Source organism: Poromitra crassiceps, assembly GCF_964638095.1.
Source record: "Poromitra crassiceps genome assembly, chromosome: 1".
NCBI lineage: Eukaryota > Metazoa > Chordata > Actinopteri > Beryciformes > Melamphaidae > Poromitra > Poromitra crassiceps.
The window spans coordinates 106,122,843-106,139,859 of NC_139623.1; the positions used below are offsets into that span (position 1 = coordinate 106,122,843).

The 17,017-nt window shown below is 42.1% G+C and overlaps 1 protein-coding gene across 1 annotated transcript in view; it reads right to left on the reverse strand.

Moving 5' to 3' along the window:
- Positions 1-8,262: 8,262 nt before the first annotated feature.
- The window catches only part of dpf2 (double PHD fingers 2), a gene marked incomplete at its 5' end in the record, with an annotated part of 28,206 nt that continues 19,451 nt past the window's right edge, over positions 8,263-17,017 (reverse strand). The window contains 5 exons of the mRNA XM_083645497.1: positions 8,263-11,342; positions 11,528-11,609; positions 13,557-13,669; positions 13,786-13,917; positions 14,033-14,170. Of these exons, the coding sequence (XP_083501623.1) occupies positions 11,254-11,342; positions 11,528-11,609; positions 13,557-13,669; positions 13,786-13,917; positions 14,033-14,170 (554 nt within the window). The 3' untranslated portion in view covers positions 8,263-11,253. The remainder of the gene's footprint in view (positions 11,343-11,527; positions 11,610-13,556; positions 13,670-13,785; positions 13,918-14,032; positions 14,171-17,017) is intronic.

Genomic DNA, 17,017 nt, shown 5'->3' on the forward strand with positions numbered 1-17,017 from the left:
ACGGCAAATTCAAATTTTGAATGTTTGAGTTTTTTTTAGTGTGGACTGGTAGAAAAACGATTGAGATGAGGGGGGGGAGCCTACCTTTTATCTGCCATGTCGTGATTTATCTGTTTTTTCAGATAAGACACTCGAATAAAACTAGCAGATTAATCTTATCGTCTCTTGGCCTTAGGTTTCAATAACCCTAGTATGTTTTGACTGTACCCCCTAGCTGAATTTACCATGTCGTGTGGAAATACTGTATTTACATGCGTGCAAATGTAGCAGGCAGCACTGAATTACAGCAAACAACCTCTGAATGAACGAGAGTAGGGTCAGAACACCGTTAGACTAGAAAATATTCAGATGAGATGCACATTAATGTGACAACATTATGATGATTTTCGCCTCACTACTTATAACCAAGTATTGGTACAACTAAATGTACGTAAAGAGAGTAACATAGTGTTACAGTATTTTTAGAGGTTTAATATTACTATCAAATCTAATATATAATGTGCTTCTATGAGTGTCACCAACTTTGGTAACTTTGAGTCTATCTGTTGTGATACGTTTTGGTACGACAATCGATGTTTGTATGGTTTCTTGGTCATTTGAAAGAGATTTGCTTTAGTGGAACATTTTCACTTTTTTAGCACACAGCTCCATCAGGACAGCAGCAGGCAATCTGCCATAACCATAGACTATACATAACCATATACTATATAACCATAGACTATACAAATATGGACGTAGCCACTGTGACATCACCCATTGGTTTGTGGAATCGCGTTTTGAAGCCTCTAGTTTGGCGTTTTGGCCGCTGCCACTTGGTTCTCGCACAGCTCGTGTAAAGATGGCGTGAGACCCACAGAGGCCTAGTGCCATTGGTCCGCGATCGGGGAGCTGCGCGATCACTGGACAGGTGACTTGCCAATCACGGCCAAAACTGTATTTGTTATTGTATATTTTACTCTAAATGGGCGAGTTATATACAAATTCACCCCCAGTACAGTTGTCATGAAAGGTGAAATTAGCTATAGCTAAAGCTGCTTTTTGACTCAGACTGTTTATTTCTGCTGTAAAGTCAGGCATTTTCTAACATGGGGGTGAATGGGGATTGACCCCCTTTTGGAACCAGCCTCAAGTGGCCATTTGGCACTTCCACATTGGCTTCATCTGCCCAAGCCCGAGGTTGCCGCTTGGCCATAACACACACATACAGTACATACATAAATGGTGTGTGTGTGTGTGTGTGTGTGTGTGTGTGTGTGTGTGTAGGTGTGTGTGTGTGTGTGTGTGTGTGTGTGTGTGTGTGTGTGTGTGTGCGTGTGCGTGTGCGTGTGCGTGTGCGCGCATGTGTGTGTGTGTATGTTTATGTTATGGGAGATACTGCTATAGATTACCAGCTGCTGTTCTGTTCTTATATAAAAGGTAATAAGAAGTAGAGGCCTGGACACAGTCAGATAATGTAATGTGCTTTGACATGTTTGTGTCAGGGGGATGAGTTGTAGAGCACTGAGGCTGCCTGTGTCTCTTCATAAGCTCCTACAGAGCTGCTGCATGTGCACCAAAAAGAGCAAATGTCCCACTCAATGGATAGAGGGAGTTTTTCCCAATTGCTGTATAATTATTATTGTCTACAAGACAAAACTTTTTACTGTTTGTAAATGTTAAATAGCCTATTTTACATAGTTTTACAAAAATGAATGTCTGACAGACTAGTTTTGTGGTGTTTTTTATATTTTCTATGGAAATAGACAAGTAGGCTTACTTGTGAATATCGTTTAATGTAACAATGAATGCCTATTTTTGTCAGTTCAGTGGAGACTGTAACCTCTGACTAGCACTCTACAATTATCTTATGAATTATTTTTAGCACTAAAAATGTGATTTAAATATTGATTGATTCACAAATTTGACCTGTATTTTTGCAGGGGAATACACCAAAAGCAAGCTCACGTTTGAGGGGCTCCCTTCGCACAGGGCTAAACATTAAACGAAAAAGAGGACATCCAATATAAAGCAAAAACAAAATCACACAGAGCAGACACTAGCGCAGTGGAATTTAACAATTTGTCTAGAAGACTCGCATACCTTTTGCAGGGTGGCAATTTATTTGGCAATTTCGATGTAAAATGCACAAATTGGAGAGCAAATTCCAATTAATGTTAAAGTTGAAAATTCCAGAAACATGAAGTATTCATCCATTTAGCATATTATTCATACTACATCGTTTGCCTACTATTAGACATTTGAAAATATTGTAATTATTTATATAATTATTACATATTCCCATCAGCCTTACATTTTGCCACGGGATAACTCAAAGCGGCCATGCTTGTGCATACGGCTAACTGGTTCTGTCACAAAACTGGCTGAGTCTCTGCTCTTTAGCCCCTGTATGAAAGCTAAGGTGCTACTGGGCATCATGGCTACGCAGAGACTCCAGAATACCTGAACCAAAACAGGTGAATTCCAGCACCATGTGGTTTCAAAGCACACTCAAACAATATTCTTCCTTCTTACATGTTAATTCTGTTGTGATGTTGGAGGTAAAAGACATTTTAGAGTTGAGATTTATCGCTTTAGAGGTCGTCTTGGATCATAGAGGACTATTGTATCTTGGAGTGCAATAAAATAAAATTGTGCAATAACAATCCATCTATTTCCATCCTTATTTTCTCAAAGGGAGGTGGTGCTAGATCGAATGGGTGAAAGTACAGCGCCAGTCAGCCGAGTGATTACAAAGTGGACCGATAGTGCCATCTAATGGAGAAGTACGCCAATCAGCCAATAAAATGCTACACAGACTCCCCGTGGCCTTACCTGCCTTTTCCACTATAGCATGCATACCGGCACATAATACTGAATACAAATATGATTATTGCACAGGTGTGCCTTGGGCTGGTCACAATAATGGGGCGCCCTAAAATATGCAGCAAGCTGACTTCACATCATTTCCTCACCGGTTCCAGGCCTGCTGCTGTCAAACTGTTTTCAATGCAAACAAGCCCAGAGGTGAAGATGGAGGCTTGTCAGCACTTTATCATATGCCACACACACACACACACACACACACACACACACACACACACACACACACACACACACACACACACACACACACACACACACACACACACACACACACACACACACACACACACACACACACACACACACACACACACACACACACACCAACATGCAGAATTGTTTGCACTGAGACCTGATGCACCTGACAACATATTCCCATCTCTTTATAATTTTGAATATAGCAAAGTAATGAGGAGAGGGAAAACAAATTGGTTATTGTGATTTTCTTCGGTGAACTTGGAATTACCATTAACACTAACATTTGTTTTGGTGTATTCAAGTTTTTACTTTTCAGATGGCAAAACCTTTTAACATTATGTCCAAATTTGCCAATTCTCAGTTTAACAATTCTACTCAGTTATTATTTTAAGGCAGCGCTGTACTGATAAAAACCTTCACTCTTGAAAAAGGAACATTTTGAGGTTTTGGAGTTTGAGCCTAAGTGAAAGCTTGGACTTTGAAGAACTTCCCAAGTGAAGACTGAAAAGCTCAGACAGAAATGACCTGACCTTGTGACAACTGCACGACAGTTTTGAGGTTGTGCATTCGAGCCTCAGTCAGTCAGAGTTTTGAAAGTAGACACCCCCAGACGAAAGATTCAAAAGCTCTGAGGTATGACCAGTGACTCAGAGTTGGATTGCTGCGCAGCAGTTTGGAGTTTGTGGGTTTTGAGCCTTGGTCAGTTGGGCCCCTGGTCCCCCCTGACCTCCAGAGAAATATGAGCAGGGAATTATGAGAGGAAACCACAGACTGCTGAACTTTTAGCCACATTGAAAGAGTGTAAAATGACACAAAACACATTTAGACTGTCGGCTTTGGCATCTGATTTGAAAGCATAATAATGAGACAGGTGGGATTTGAACCAGTGACCAACTACACACCAAGCAGCTGTTTATCTCACTGAGCTAGAGCTACTGTTCTGTCTCCTTCATCAGCTTATTTCTATCAGTGTTCAAACTACTGATTTTAAAGAAGCATCACTGCTGGCATCTTACAGGCAGCAGCTTATCATGTGAACATTTCTGAAGCCAGAGCCTGATGCAGGGACTGAACCAACAACCTTCTGCACCACATCCATATGTTTATCTGGGTGAGCTACAACCCACTTATGGACGACAATATTTTATGGACAAATAATCATATCTCTGTATTTTTAGGCTGAACACGATACTGTATATATTTGTCTGTATTTTCTACAAGTGGGCTAAATGTCCAGTTGTACAGTAAGTCAAAGCCACATGTGAGATGTAGGGCTGGGCGATAGGGAAGATTAGCTTTTCATCATCAATTTAGACAGCAGAAATGTGTCATATGATGATGAATATCTTCATATCACAATATGATTCTACTTAAAGATGATAAATGATCATATTTAATTATTGCCCAGCCTTAAGGTTTATGGAAAGGTAAGTAAAACAACTGTTAGGTTTAGGCAGAAAAGCAACTTGGTTGGGGTAAGGGTTATGGTTTGGGTCAGGATTTGAACCAGGTCTCGGGTCCGCCACTGCCACTGCCACTCCCACCCCTTCTCCCTAGTGCAACTTTGACTTACTTAAACCTCAGACAGTTATGTCAAGACTACTGGGGGTCACCACGACGCGACCTCCAGACAGTCCTTCGGCATATTATTACCCCAATAATGACACAGAGGGTGTGGCAAATCAGTGTATTTTGACTCCCCGGGAGTGAGACCGGGTTTGGAATACAGCTAGATGTTTATTATGTGACTAATTTAATTTGTATTAAAGTCCAACTGTTAAGTTATCCTTTATTTATCCCCATGGGGAAATTCATCCCCTGCATTTGACTCATCCTCTACTAGGAACCTTCCTAGAACTAGGAGCAGTGGGCAGCCGCAGTGCAGCACCCGGGGACATTCTGATGCCATGCTAAAACACTTGCTTGTATTGTCAATTTATTTTGTCTAAATTCAGAATTTAATTATTTAGAAAAATGAATAGTCAGTCACAATAGACAATAGTCTGGAAACTAGGGGTGGGGGAAAAAATCGATTCACCTAAGTATCGCGATTTTTTGGATCGATCTTTTATTCCAGAATCGATAATCGCAAAAAAAAAAAAAAAAAAATTTGGGTGCTTGCAGTCAGGCCACTCACTGAACAGCAGGCCAGGCGCCGCCTACTGGTTTACTAGTGGTTTTATTACTTTATTAGTTAGTCTGAAGTAATAATTACACTTCAGGGTTAAAGTGGGTGCATCTCATTGTAAAATTGGACTTCAAACGGCCCAAATCTGGCTTCAAACGGCCCAAATTTCACGCGCGTTGGCCCATATCGGCCTGGCCTGCTTGGTATCTAATGCCCGGCCTGAATTATGATCCCAGTCCGCCCCTGTTTTTAACTATATCGCCCAGCCCTACTCATGATATATAATATACAGTCTCTAGTGTATGATTCAACTTTTCCCATGTTCTAATCTAGTGTAAAAAAGCAAACAAACTGAAAGAAGAAAAGAAAAAAATAAACAAAAATCGCAATAAATCGTAATATCGAATCGCAATAATCGTAGAATCGCAATACTTAAGAATCGCAATATAAATCGAATCGGCACCCAAGAATCGTGATAGTATCGAATCGGGAGATAAGTGAATCGCCACAGCCCTACTGGAAACATATTTTTCCTTAGGTATTATGGGACACTTTAACTATAGAGGCTATATTTTCATGCCTGATGAGTGAAAATAAAAACTTTTTTTGCTGAGTCCTACCTGTGAAACTACACAATCGAAATTGCATGCCCTCATTGGTGTGACATCACATAGGTGGGTGGGGCAAGCTTCAAACAGAAGGTTGACCCTGTAGGGCATGAGGTGAGGAAAATGACATAAGCTTGAGCTAGTTTTCATCATAAGGTCATAAAATTCTCATAGCTAATATATTGCACAAACTTCTGATGGAACATGAATATGAAGTACTTTTGCAACAAAACAAGAAAAACTAATATTTTATTTTATGTTTTTATTTTTGGAATTAGGTTGTTTTCATTTTGGTATTATGGGATAACATGAAAACAACTTAACAACCTATCTTGGGACAGTGCTAAAAGGCTTTGCTAATGAACAAAATTATCAACCTTGCAATAGAGAACCATTGTTTATTCTCTAGATCAGTGTTTTCCAAACTATGGGTCGGGACCCAATTTGGGTCACGGACCTGGGGGGGGTGGGTCACCAACTGGCCGTCATGGGAACTCATTACCATAGCTTATGTTTTTGTGTGAGTTTGGGTCCCAGGGAGACACAAAATGTATCTTTTGGGTCCCAAGTTGAAAAAGCTTGGGAACCCCTGCTCTAGATTCATGGTTACCAACAAATAGGCAGGCGAAAAAAATTACCAGTTCAATTGGTTTTCACCAGAGCGCAACCCCACAGAACTTACTTTTTCTCAGCATTCGGCAAACTGCAGAAATATTCACTCGACATCGTTACTTTTGTTTTCGCTGCTCAGCTGTATAGACGGTTTTCACGGAATGGTCAGTCCTGCACTTGAATGTTTTTTTTTCTTTTATGTCCATAGCAAACACTGCAACAGGAAGTCAGCGGGGGTTCAATTTAGAATGTTTTTGTTGTCAAGTTAAAACCGTCTATAGCCTAAAACAAACTACGGTATAAAATAATCAAAATCAGAAAGCCAAAATATTTTCAGACAATAAAACCATAATAAATAAAAGACTGATAGATTTTTCTTTTTTACTTCAGCACAGAATAAACTCAACTCGAGTTAGGTTAGGGGCATGGGTTAGGGGTTAACCCTAACCCTCAACTTAATCATCCTAACCCTAACCCCATGCAACCCTCAACATAGTCATCCTAACCCTAACCCCACCCCTCAACTTAATCATCCTAACCCCATGCAACCCTCAACATAGTCATCCTAACCCTAACCCCACCCCTCAACTTAATCATCCTAACCCCAACCCTCAACTTAATCATCCTAACCCCAACCGTCAACATACTCATCCTAACCCCACCTCTCAACTTAATCATCCTAACCCTAACCCAACCGTCAACATACTCATCCTAACCCCACCTCTCAACTTAATCATCCTAACCCCAACCCTCAACTTAATCATCCTAACCCTAACCCAAACCCTCAACTTAATCATCCTAACCCTCAACTTAATCATCCTAACACCAACCCTCAACTTAATCATCCTAACCCCACCCCTCAACTTAATCATCCTAACCGCAACCATCAACTTAATAATCCTAACCCCAACCCTCAACGTAATCATCCTAACCCTAACCCCAACCCTCAACTTAATCATCCTAACCCAAACCCTCAAGTTAATCATCCTAACCCTAACCCTCAATGTAATCATCCTAACCCTACCCCTCAACTTAATCCTAACCCTAACTTAATCATTCTAACCCTAACCCTCAACTTAATCATCCTAACCCCAACCCTCAACTTAATCATCCTAACCCCAACCCTCAACTTAATCATCCTAACCCTAACCTAACGTTAACTCAACGACTCAAGGGGTTGTTGTGACAGTGAGGGAAGGCCGATTGTTGTTTAAATTGTTTACAGAGTTTTAAACATTAAATAAAACAGTTGAAATGAAGATGGAGTCTTAATTTATAAAGATGAATAGGAAAAGGAAGGTGTGCATGTCAAATTATATCAAAGTATGAATTAAATTGTGCAGTAAATGCTTACACTAGCCTATCCATCATAAGGCATTCTGTCCCATAATACCAAATGTTACAGAAAAAATGGGTTTTGGGTCAGTTCACACAAAAGTGCCACGCCTCCTTGGAATATGATGTAACCTTCATTATTAGGTAACATCATTCTTGACTATTACAGAAATGTATCATGTGTTGGGCTATTTTTTAAATTCATGGCAAGAAAGCTTCCACAAGGCGAAAAGTCAAAAAGTGTCCCATAATACCTTAAGTCACCCTACTCTTTTCCTTTTTCCATACTTTTCCAGACCTTGAAAATACTAAAATCAAATCCTATACTTGCATAGGATCCCTGGTGAGTAGGTTTGTTTACAGTGTGGTAACTATCATTAAGCTACAGGATCTGCAGGGTTATCATACCAAAATATAAACTAGAAACGTAGGAAGACAAAAATACCTAAATTCTTATTGGCACATGGACTAATAAAGGGGGGGGGGGGGGGAACAGCCAAATTAGTGCCTAGTATTTTATTTTCCTGGGAAAAGACACATTTTGTACAATAAAGAAAACATTCCATCACAATCCAAATTAAAGTGAAAATCCACCCTAAGAGAATTCACCTGTCGACATACTGTATGATCTTAGGTCAAACAATATTTGTTGTGTTGAAAAATTCTCTCTCAAAGCAAGAGACTGGATAGCCAAGACCAGAGTCAGTTATTATGCACGTAGTGACCATTGGTAGTGACGCTCCCATTGCAGTTGCCAGTCTGATGAAAAGCTGTCTTTCCGTCTTGTTTATGGTTTTCCTCTGTCAGACACCAACTGAGCAGGTGATGTACAGTAAGATGTGTGGAGAAATACTGCAATAGATGATGAATTGAATGAAGAATTCATTGGCTCAAACACTTCAGCATTTACTGTATGTCCAAATGCGCTTTATGGCATTATAATCTTGGGGATGCATGAGGCATGAAACTGTGTTCATTTCCAAATAAAATCACCCTGGATAACTGGTCCAGTGATAACTGGTCACTGTGTCCGTAATTAGTTTCCCATCTATCATCAACGAAGCAGCTCCAGAATTTGCCTCGTACAGACGTCAAGAGTGGCTGTCTTGTCTGTGGCTTTGAAAGAGAAGTCGTCATGTTTGCAAAACCGGACTAAACTGTCCACGATCACAGGATTAAATAACTAGAAAGCAACTTCCTTTTAAGTCCCAAAATGTTCCACATCCGTTAAGCAAATATTGATGAATACAAAAGCAATCAAAACGGTAAAATATCCTAATAGCCGCCGTCTCTGAATAAGTCAGTTTAAAATGTGATGAGAAAATATACAAAGTTATACTTGTGTAATGCTTCAGTAATTGTTAGTTGGCTATTGGAATAACATGATAGCACAGTTAATTTATATTACACCACTTCCCGACACCTTTGCCAAACCTAATGCTGAGAAAACAAAGCTAGCATGTGAGAGTGCAGACAACTACTGAGCATGCACCTGTTTAACAGACATTCAAGCATTTAACACTGCATCTGTCACTATCTCCTTCTGCCTTTGGCCCATCTATCTACAGGATGGATCAACCCTTTAAATACTGTTACTGTTTGAGGTAAAATAACTGCTTAGCAGTTCAGCCGGACTTTTCCATTAAGCCCTGCCACACAAAGGGAAACCATTGCATAATAAAACTATGAAAGCAATGACAAAAGGTAGGTGTCTCTCCATAAGACTGCACATGTACACACATTATACAATCTTTCTCAAATATGGAGTTTTTCATAAACAATTTCACAATTGTCATCACTATAGGCCCATATCTGTGATAGCATTTTCTGATAAAGAAAATGATCTGCCAACAGAGCCTAAATTGCTCTGCCAGGAGTCCCTGCCCCTGTCACAAGACATATGTTATATTGTTTTTACACTCTCTGCAATCGGCCAGCTGAGAGGTGGCATAGACATCTAATCTAATACATGAAAATAATCCAGCGGTGCGTCAACATCAACAGAGTTTGGATATGGTCAAAGTGCGCATGATCAGCAAACTGCTAGAACACAGCGATGGATACTTTATATCCCTTTACCTGGCTGACAATGCAAAGAAGGATTTGTGCTTAAAGGGACAGCTCACCCTAAAATCCAAAATACATATTTTTCATTTTCACCTGTAGTACTATATTATCCAGTGTTTTGTGTTAGTTGAGTTTTGGAGAGATTTCTGTCTTCTCTCAAATACAATGGAACTGGATGGCACTCGGCTTGTGGTGCTCAAAGCGTGCGGAGAAAAAATAAATCATGACCCGCTTACTCAAGATAATCCACAGACCTTTTTGTGAGCAGTTTCATGTAGGAACTAGATTTTTTCGACAGAAATACACCCACTAGCTGCTAACCCAGGCAACTAACACAAAACAATCTAGAATAAATAGCACTACAGGTGAGACGAAAAATATGGATTTTGGATTTTAGGGTGAGCTGTCCCCTTTAACTCACTTGACTGGCAAAATAATAATAATAATAATAATAATAATGATAATGATGATGATAAATTAGGCCCAGGTATGTACATTAATGACTTTTTTCCCCATTTCAGGCCCAGCAGCAGGTCTTCTGTGTCACACTGCAGTTCTACAGGGCGAGTGAAGAGCCAGTGAGTCAATGTCAGTCAGTACCTATTTTTGGTTTGCGTTGGGCCTGTGTGTGGCCGGTGGCTGTGGTGGAGCATCGTTTACTGACAGTCAGTCTCAGAAAATCCCTTTAGTTCTGTCAAACTAAACTCTTTTCTGAATATCAGCACTGCTACAATAGAAAATGTGGCTATGGATTATATTTCCATGATGAAAGATGGGCACTAATAAAAACACCATAACACGACCATTCTCTTTCCAACTTGCATACATAATTCACACCATTATATGCCATACAAATATATAAATATTAAGAAAATTTATCTTTTATGATGAGCCAGCCTTAGCATGCTACTCGATTCCATGGAGCTGTTTCTGCTCTAGTCGCAAAATCAATACATTGTAGGATAGAGGAAGGATTTTAGCGTGTATGTGTAAAAAAACAAAAACAGGAAGTGCCTGATAATTTGGCTATTTCTGCTGTGTAGCTATCTGGGAGTAACAGAGTACTGCTCAAATTGGCTGCATGGCAAAGATTAGGAAATAAAAATGTATGGACTGAATGTGAGCTTGGAACTGTGTAACAGTCATATATGAAGCTAATTGAGGCCAGTTTTGTAAGTTCTACTTCCCTTTTCACAATTCATTTTCGCTTCTGCAACACTCCCTCCTCCGTCAGCTTCTGCAACACTCCCTCCTCCGTCAGCTTCTGCAACACTCCCTCCTCCGTCAGCTTCTGCAACACTCCCTCCTCCGTCAGCTTCTGCAACACTCCCTCCTCCGTCAGCTTCTGCAACACTCCCTCCTCCGTCAGCTTGTCAGGAGAGTTGTCATTCTTGAACCGTGCTGTTGTGGGACTGTGGTGAGTGTGTGCAGGGGGGGCAGCCATCATGACGGGGGGACGTTCTGGTTCTGGTTCTGGTATATGGATGCTTTGTCTTTCAAAAGGTCCAAACATAGATGACAGCTCCAGCTCCCTGGTGCCAAAATGACAGAAATCATTAGCAATGTTGTCATTGTTTAAGAAAGAAAAACCTGAGATCCAGTTCTCCATGGGATAGGCATAAACCATTTTGTTTTTACTAAAATCTTGGACAAGTCAAGTTTAAGAAGCAGTGACCAATAAAAGCACATTATGTCATATGTCCTGCAGCAGACTTACCCTCTGGAGGTTCAGACATGGCTGGGCTGAGGCAATACATGTGATAGCCTCTATCACAGTCGTCACAGAACAGAAGCTGATCCTGGAGGAAACGGACAACAAGCACACTTCAGCACTCCAAACCACCTGACTACAGTAACACTGAAACATCCAATGGGTACGCTGATTATGTTTACATACAAGATCATTACTGAAATGCACACAATAATCCAATTACTGGGAATAATCAGGTAATGGCAATAATATGATTGATGCTGACACTGACATGCACTTTAGTAAGTATTGGGAACATCAGCATAGGAGCGCCCCAGGGGTGCGTCTCCAGCCCCTTCTGGTACAACCTCTACAGCCACGACTGCGTGGTGACTCAATCTTCGAACACCATCGTGAAGTTTGCAGACGACACAGCAGTCGTGGGGCTGATCTCCAAGAGCGACGAGACGGCCTACAGAGAGGAGGTGGGGGCCCTGGAACAATGGTGCAAGGACAACCACCTCTTTCTGAACGTCTCCAAGACCAAGGAGATCATTGTAGACTACGGGAGGGGGGGGCGCACACCCCCCAATCACCATCAACGGCACAGTGGTGGAAAGGGTGGACAGCTTCAAGTACCTGGGAGTCAACATCCACCAGGACCTGACATGGGCCGGTCACACCGCCACTGTTGTCAAAAAGGCCCAACAGCGACTACACGGACTCAGGCGCCTGAAGAAATTTGGGCTAAGGCCAGAAATCCTTAGGGACTTCTACAGAGGCACCATTGAAAGCCTGCTGACTGGCTGCTTCACCACCTGGTACGGGAACTGTACCACCATGGACCGCAGGGCGCTAAGAAGAGTGAGGCGCGCGGCCCAGCACGTAACAGGATGTGAGCTGCCAGAACTGCAGGAACTGTATAATCAGCGGTGCCTCAGGAGGTCCCTGAAGATCATCAAAGACACAAACCATCCCCACAACAGCCTGTTCTCCCTGTTACCCTCAGGGAGGAGATACAGGGTCCCAAAAGCACACACAAATCGCTTGAGGGACAGTTTCTTCCCGCAGGCCACGAGACTCCTTAACATACACAAATAGTGTAGTAGCTGTACTGCACCGTACTGTAGCTGTTACCATTACGTATGTCTAATGTTTAATTGTATGTTTAATTAGGTATATGCAATTTGCACCTGTGCAAACAGAACGTCAACTATGTTTAAGTATGTCTAAAGTATGCACATGCCATGTGCACCTATGTGCAGTGAATATGCCACTGTCTCTGACTTGTCTTATCACTCTACTGCCTTATTGCTTGTTGTGTCTCTTGTTGTTTTCCTGCACTCATATGCCCTGTTATTTTTTGTTCTATGTTGTAAACGGAGTCCACAGCACAAGAATTTCACACGTGATACTTGTACTACAGAGTGACAATAAAAATCTTGAATCTTGAAAACACGCCTCAAAGTCCGTGACTCCGTGAGTGAGGATTGAGATTGGACCATGCATTGAATAAAGAGAGGATTCAGCAAAAAGCTAGGTGTGTTTATCGGATTTCTCATCATCCGATAACGGCCTTTATCTGATAAAGCGTATCACACTATGCTGGTTACATGTCCACTTGAATAATCTGATAACGGTCTTTATCTGATAAAGCGTATCACACTATGCTGGTTACATGTCCACTTGAATAATCTGCTAACGGTCTTTATCTGATAAAGCGTATCACACTATGCTGGTTACATGTCCACTTGAATAATCTGATAACGGTCTTTATCTGATAAAGCGTATCACACTATGCTGGTTACATGTCCACTTGAATAATCTGATAACGGTCTTTATCTGATAAAGCGTATCACACTATGCTGGTTACATGTCCACTTGAATAATCTGATAACGGTCTTTATCTGATAAAGCATATCACACTATGCTGGTTACATGATCACTTGAATAATCTGGTAACTCTAGAAATCAGATAATGATGGGTCAATTAGTGTGCATGTAAACACACTCCATGAGACTGAGGTGTTGGTGTGACTCTTGCAGGTGAACTCACGTCGTTCTCTGAGGTGCCGCACATGTGGCAGCATTTGCACTCTATGCACTGCCAGTGGTACGTCTTCACAGCAGCCATCATTACTGGAGTGAACTGCAGGCAGGAGGGGTGACCTGCATTGGGGAGAATGGATGGGCAGTGATTCACACCCATACTGTAAAGGCTGCATGCTAGATGGGCTTTTACTGCTGCGGCTGCTCTGTTCCACAGCCGACTGGCTTGTACCTACCTGAGCGCCCGCAGTCAGAGCAGGACACCAGCTCTTCCGACTGGCCCGTCTTGTGGTTGGTGCTGGAGTCTCCCAGGCAGAAATCGCAGTAATTATTGGGCAACGCGAGACCATCTGGGCCTTTCTTGGGAGCTGAGAAGCGAGATGGAAACAACCCGAACGTGCAGGAGCGCCCAGTGACTCAAAAGTCCAGCAAAACAACACACATGAATTCTGCAGTGACTGTCTGGGACCCTCCCACACTTACTTTTGGGTTCTTCTGGTATGGGTGGGGCCGGCTCGCTGATCTCCAGCTCCTCCTTCTCCTCGCCCTCCTCCTCAGCCAGGTGGGAGTGGGCGTAGTGGTAGCTCAGGCCAGGACGGTTCTTGTAGCGCTTCCCACAGACTGCCACCAAAACCAGAAAACACAACATGTATGAAAACAAAGAATGTGCGAGTATGAAGTTCAGCCAGTGCTGAAAGTAATGGAACGAGAGGAGTGACTGCTTCTTTCTGCTGCTATCGTTTTTGCTCATGACCAAAGGAATACGAATAACAAAAACACTAACATGGTACCTATGGTTCAGATAACTGTGTTTGTTGGCCATCTTGTATGATAACAGTTTGTGAGATATTTCCAAGTGCTCTGGTGTGCCCGAAACCGAAACTACCATACTCCTACATTCCTACATTTTGTTCATCAATAGATTGCTTGATGATAATATGTGCACGAGCCTGTTCTATTCAAACATTTCACACTCACAGAGGGGGGAAGTATATCACAGCATTCCAGTTGCTGGTAAAGAATGTGCAAGTCGTTTTTTCTTTTGTTCGGTGTAATAGGCACATACATGTTTGTTCAGTGTAATAGGCACATAGATGCAGATTCAAAGCACCAATTGGCTGAAGTGGGGTGACAGTCCATAAATGTACTTGCCAAAATTTTGCAAATCACCTCCATGGAATTGAAAGTCCATAACGGCCTCCTGCATGCAACTTGACTTTACTGTATATGATCATAAATTAGATCATTCCTATGTCTGTGCCATGTCTTTTCTCTACCTTTAACTTTGCTACAGTATGGCGGTAATACTCTCACAGAGTCCAGTGGGCCTTAATGTTGCTGAAGTGATAATATGCAGCAGGGAAATCTCCACACAATAAGATGCTGTGACCTCCCCTACATTTTTTTAGAAGAGCAAGATCGTCACGATGACATGATATACTTGGCACTGAAATCAGAGAGGGATGTGATAAATGAAGGATGTTTCTATGCTATGAAAGAAAGGTTTTGAGAGACATGCGTTGGGCATCGCATCGGCTTGATGGGGTTCTATGGCAGCCAGGCATGTAGCACAGTGTCAGAAAAGAAGAGGAACACCAGGGCAGGTAGTGCTACACTTCAGACAGCTGTTTGCTTGTCAATTGGTCGCTAAGCAGTCATTTCCCCGTTAATAAGAAACACTGACAGAAACTAAGCAATGGTGTGTGTGTGTGTGTGTGTGTGTGTGTGTGTGTGTGTGTGTGTGTGTGTGTGTGTGTGTGTGTACAGTCCTTGGAAAATCATAAACAGAAATTTAATTTGCGGTCAAATGACTACTTTCACTTCAGAGTCTCATCTGACTTGAGTGTATATGCAGATCTCTGTACAGTATATTGCCATTCAAATTGCACATCTTGATTCTTTCCCACTGTGCTTTTGATGTCTAATATATGTGAATGGAAAGCTGTGACTTGCTCTAATTAGAATACATATTGTATCAAACATCAACAGAGCGCGCAGTGTGTCTAAGGAGGCTTCATGGACATCAGGATGAAGAGAGGACAGAGCGCGCGCTGCGTTACCGTTGTCCTCCGGCGAGTCTGAGGTTTATCACGAGCGAGCCACTTCCTCTTTCATTTCCACACTTTTCCCTTTCTCTCGCACTCAAACAGAGATGCAGTCGTTCACTCTCATTTTCACTTCCTCAACGGTTAAACTGAACTCTCTGGGTCAGCGCTCTGTTCAAACTGTCTGGTTAAACTGAACTCTCTGGGTCAGCGCTCTGTTCAAACTGTCTTAGGTTAAACTGAACTCTCTGGGTCAGCGCTCTGTTCAAACTGTCTTAGGTTAAACTGAACTCTGTGGGTCAGCGCTCTGTTCAAACTGTCTGGTTAAACTGAACTCTGTGGGTCAGCGCTCTGTTCAAACTGTCTTAGGTTAAACTGAACTCTCTGGGTCAGCGCTCTGTTCAAACTGTCTTAGGTTAAACTGAACTCTCTGGGTCAGCGCTCTGTTCAAACTGTCTTAGGTTAAACTGAACTCTCTGGGTCAGCGCTCTGTTCAAACTGTCTTAGGTTAAACTGAACTCTGTGGGTCAGCGCTCTGTTCAAACTGTCTTAGGTTAAACTGAACTATCTGGGTCAGCGCTCTGTTCAAACTGTCTTAGGTTAAACTGAACTCTCTGGGTCAGCGCTCTGTTCAAACTGTCTTAGGTTAAACTGAACTCTCTGGGTCAGCGCTCTGTTCAAACTGTCTTAAGTTAAACTGAACTCTCTGGGTCAGCGCTCTGTTCAAACTGTCTTAGGTTAAACTGAACTCTCTGGGTCAGCGCTCTGTTCAAACTGTCTTAGGTTAAACTGAACTCTGTGGGTCAGCGCTCTGTTCAAACTGTCTTAGGTTAAACTGAACTCTGTGGGTCAGCGCTCTGTTCAAACTGTCTTAGGTTAAACTGAACTCTCTGGGTCAGCGCTCTGTTCAAACTGTCTTAGGTTAAACTGAACTCTCTGGGTCAGCGCTCTGTTCAAACTGTCTTAGGTTAAACTGAACTCTCTGGGTCAGCGCTCTGTTCAAACTGTCTTAGGTTAAACTGAACTCTGTGGGTCAGCGCTCTGTTCAAACTGTCTTAGGTTAAACTGAACTCTCTGGGTCAGCGCTCTGTTCAAACTGTCTTAGGTTAAACTGAACTCTCTGGGTCAGCGCTCTGTTCAAACTGTCTTAGGTTAAACTGAACTCTCTGGGTCAGCGCTCTGTTCAAACTGTCTTAGGTTAAACTGAACTCTCTGGGTCAGCGCTCTGTTCAAACTGTCTTAGGTTAAACTGAACTCTCTGGGTCAGCGCTCTGTTCAAACTGTCTTAGGTCAAACTGAACTCTGTGGGTCAGCGCTCTGTTCAAACTGTCTTAGGTTAAACTGAACTCTCTGGGTCAGTGCTCTGTTCAAACTGTCTTAGGTTAAACTGAACTCTGTGGGTCAGCGCTCTGTTCAAACTGTC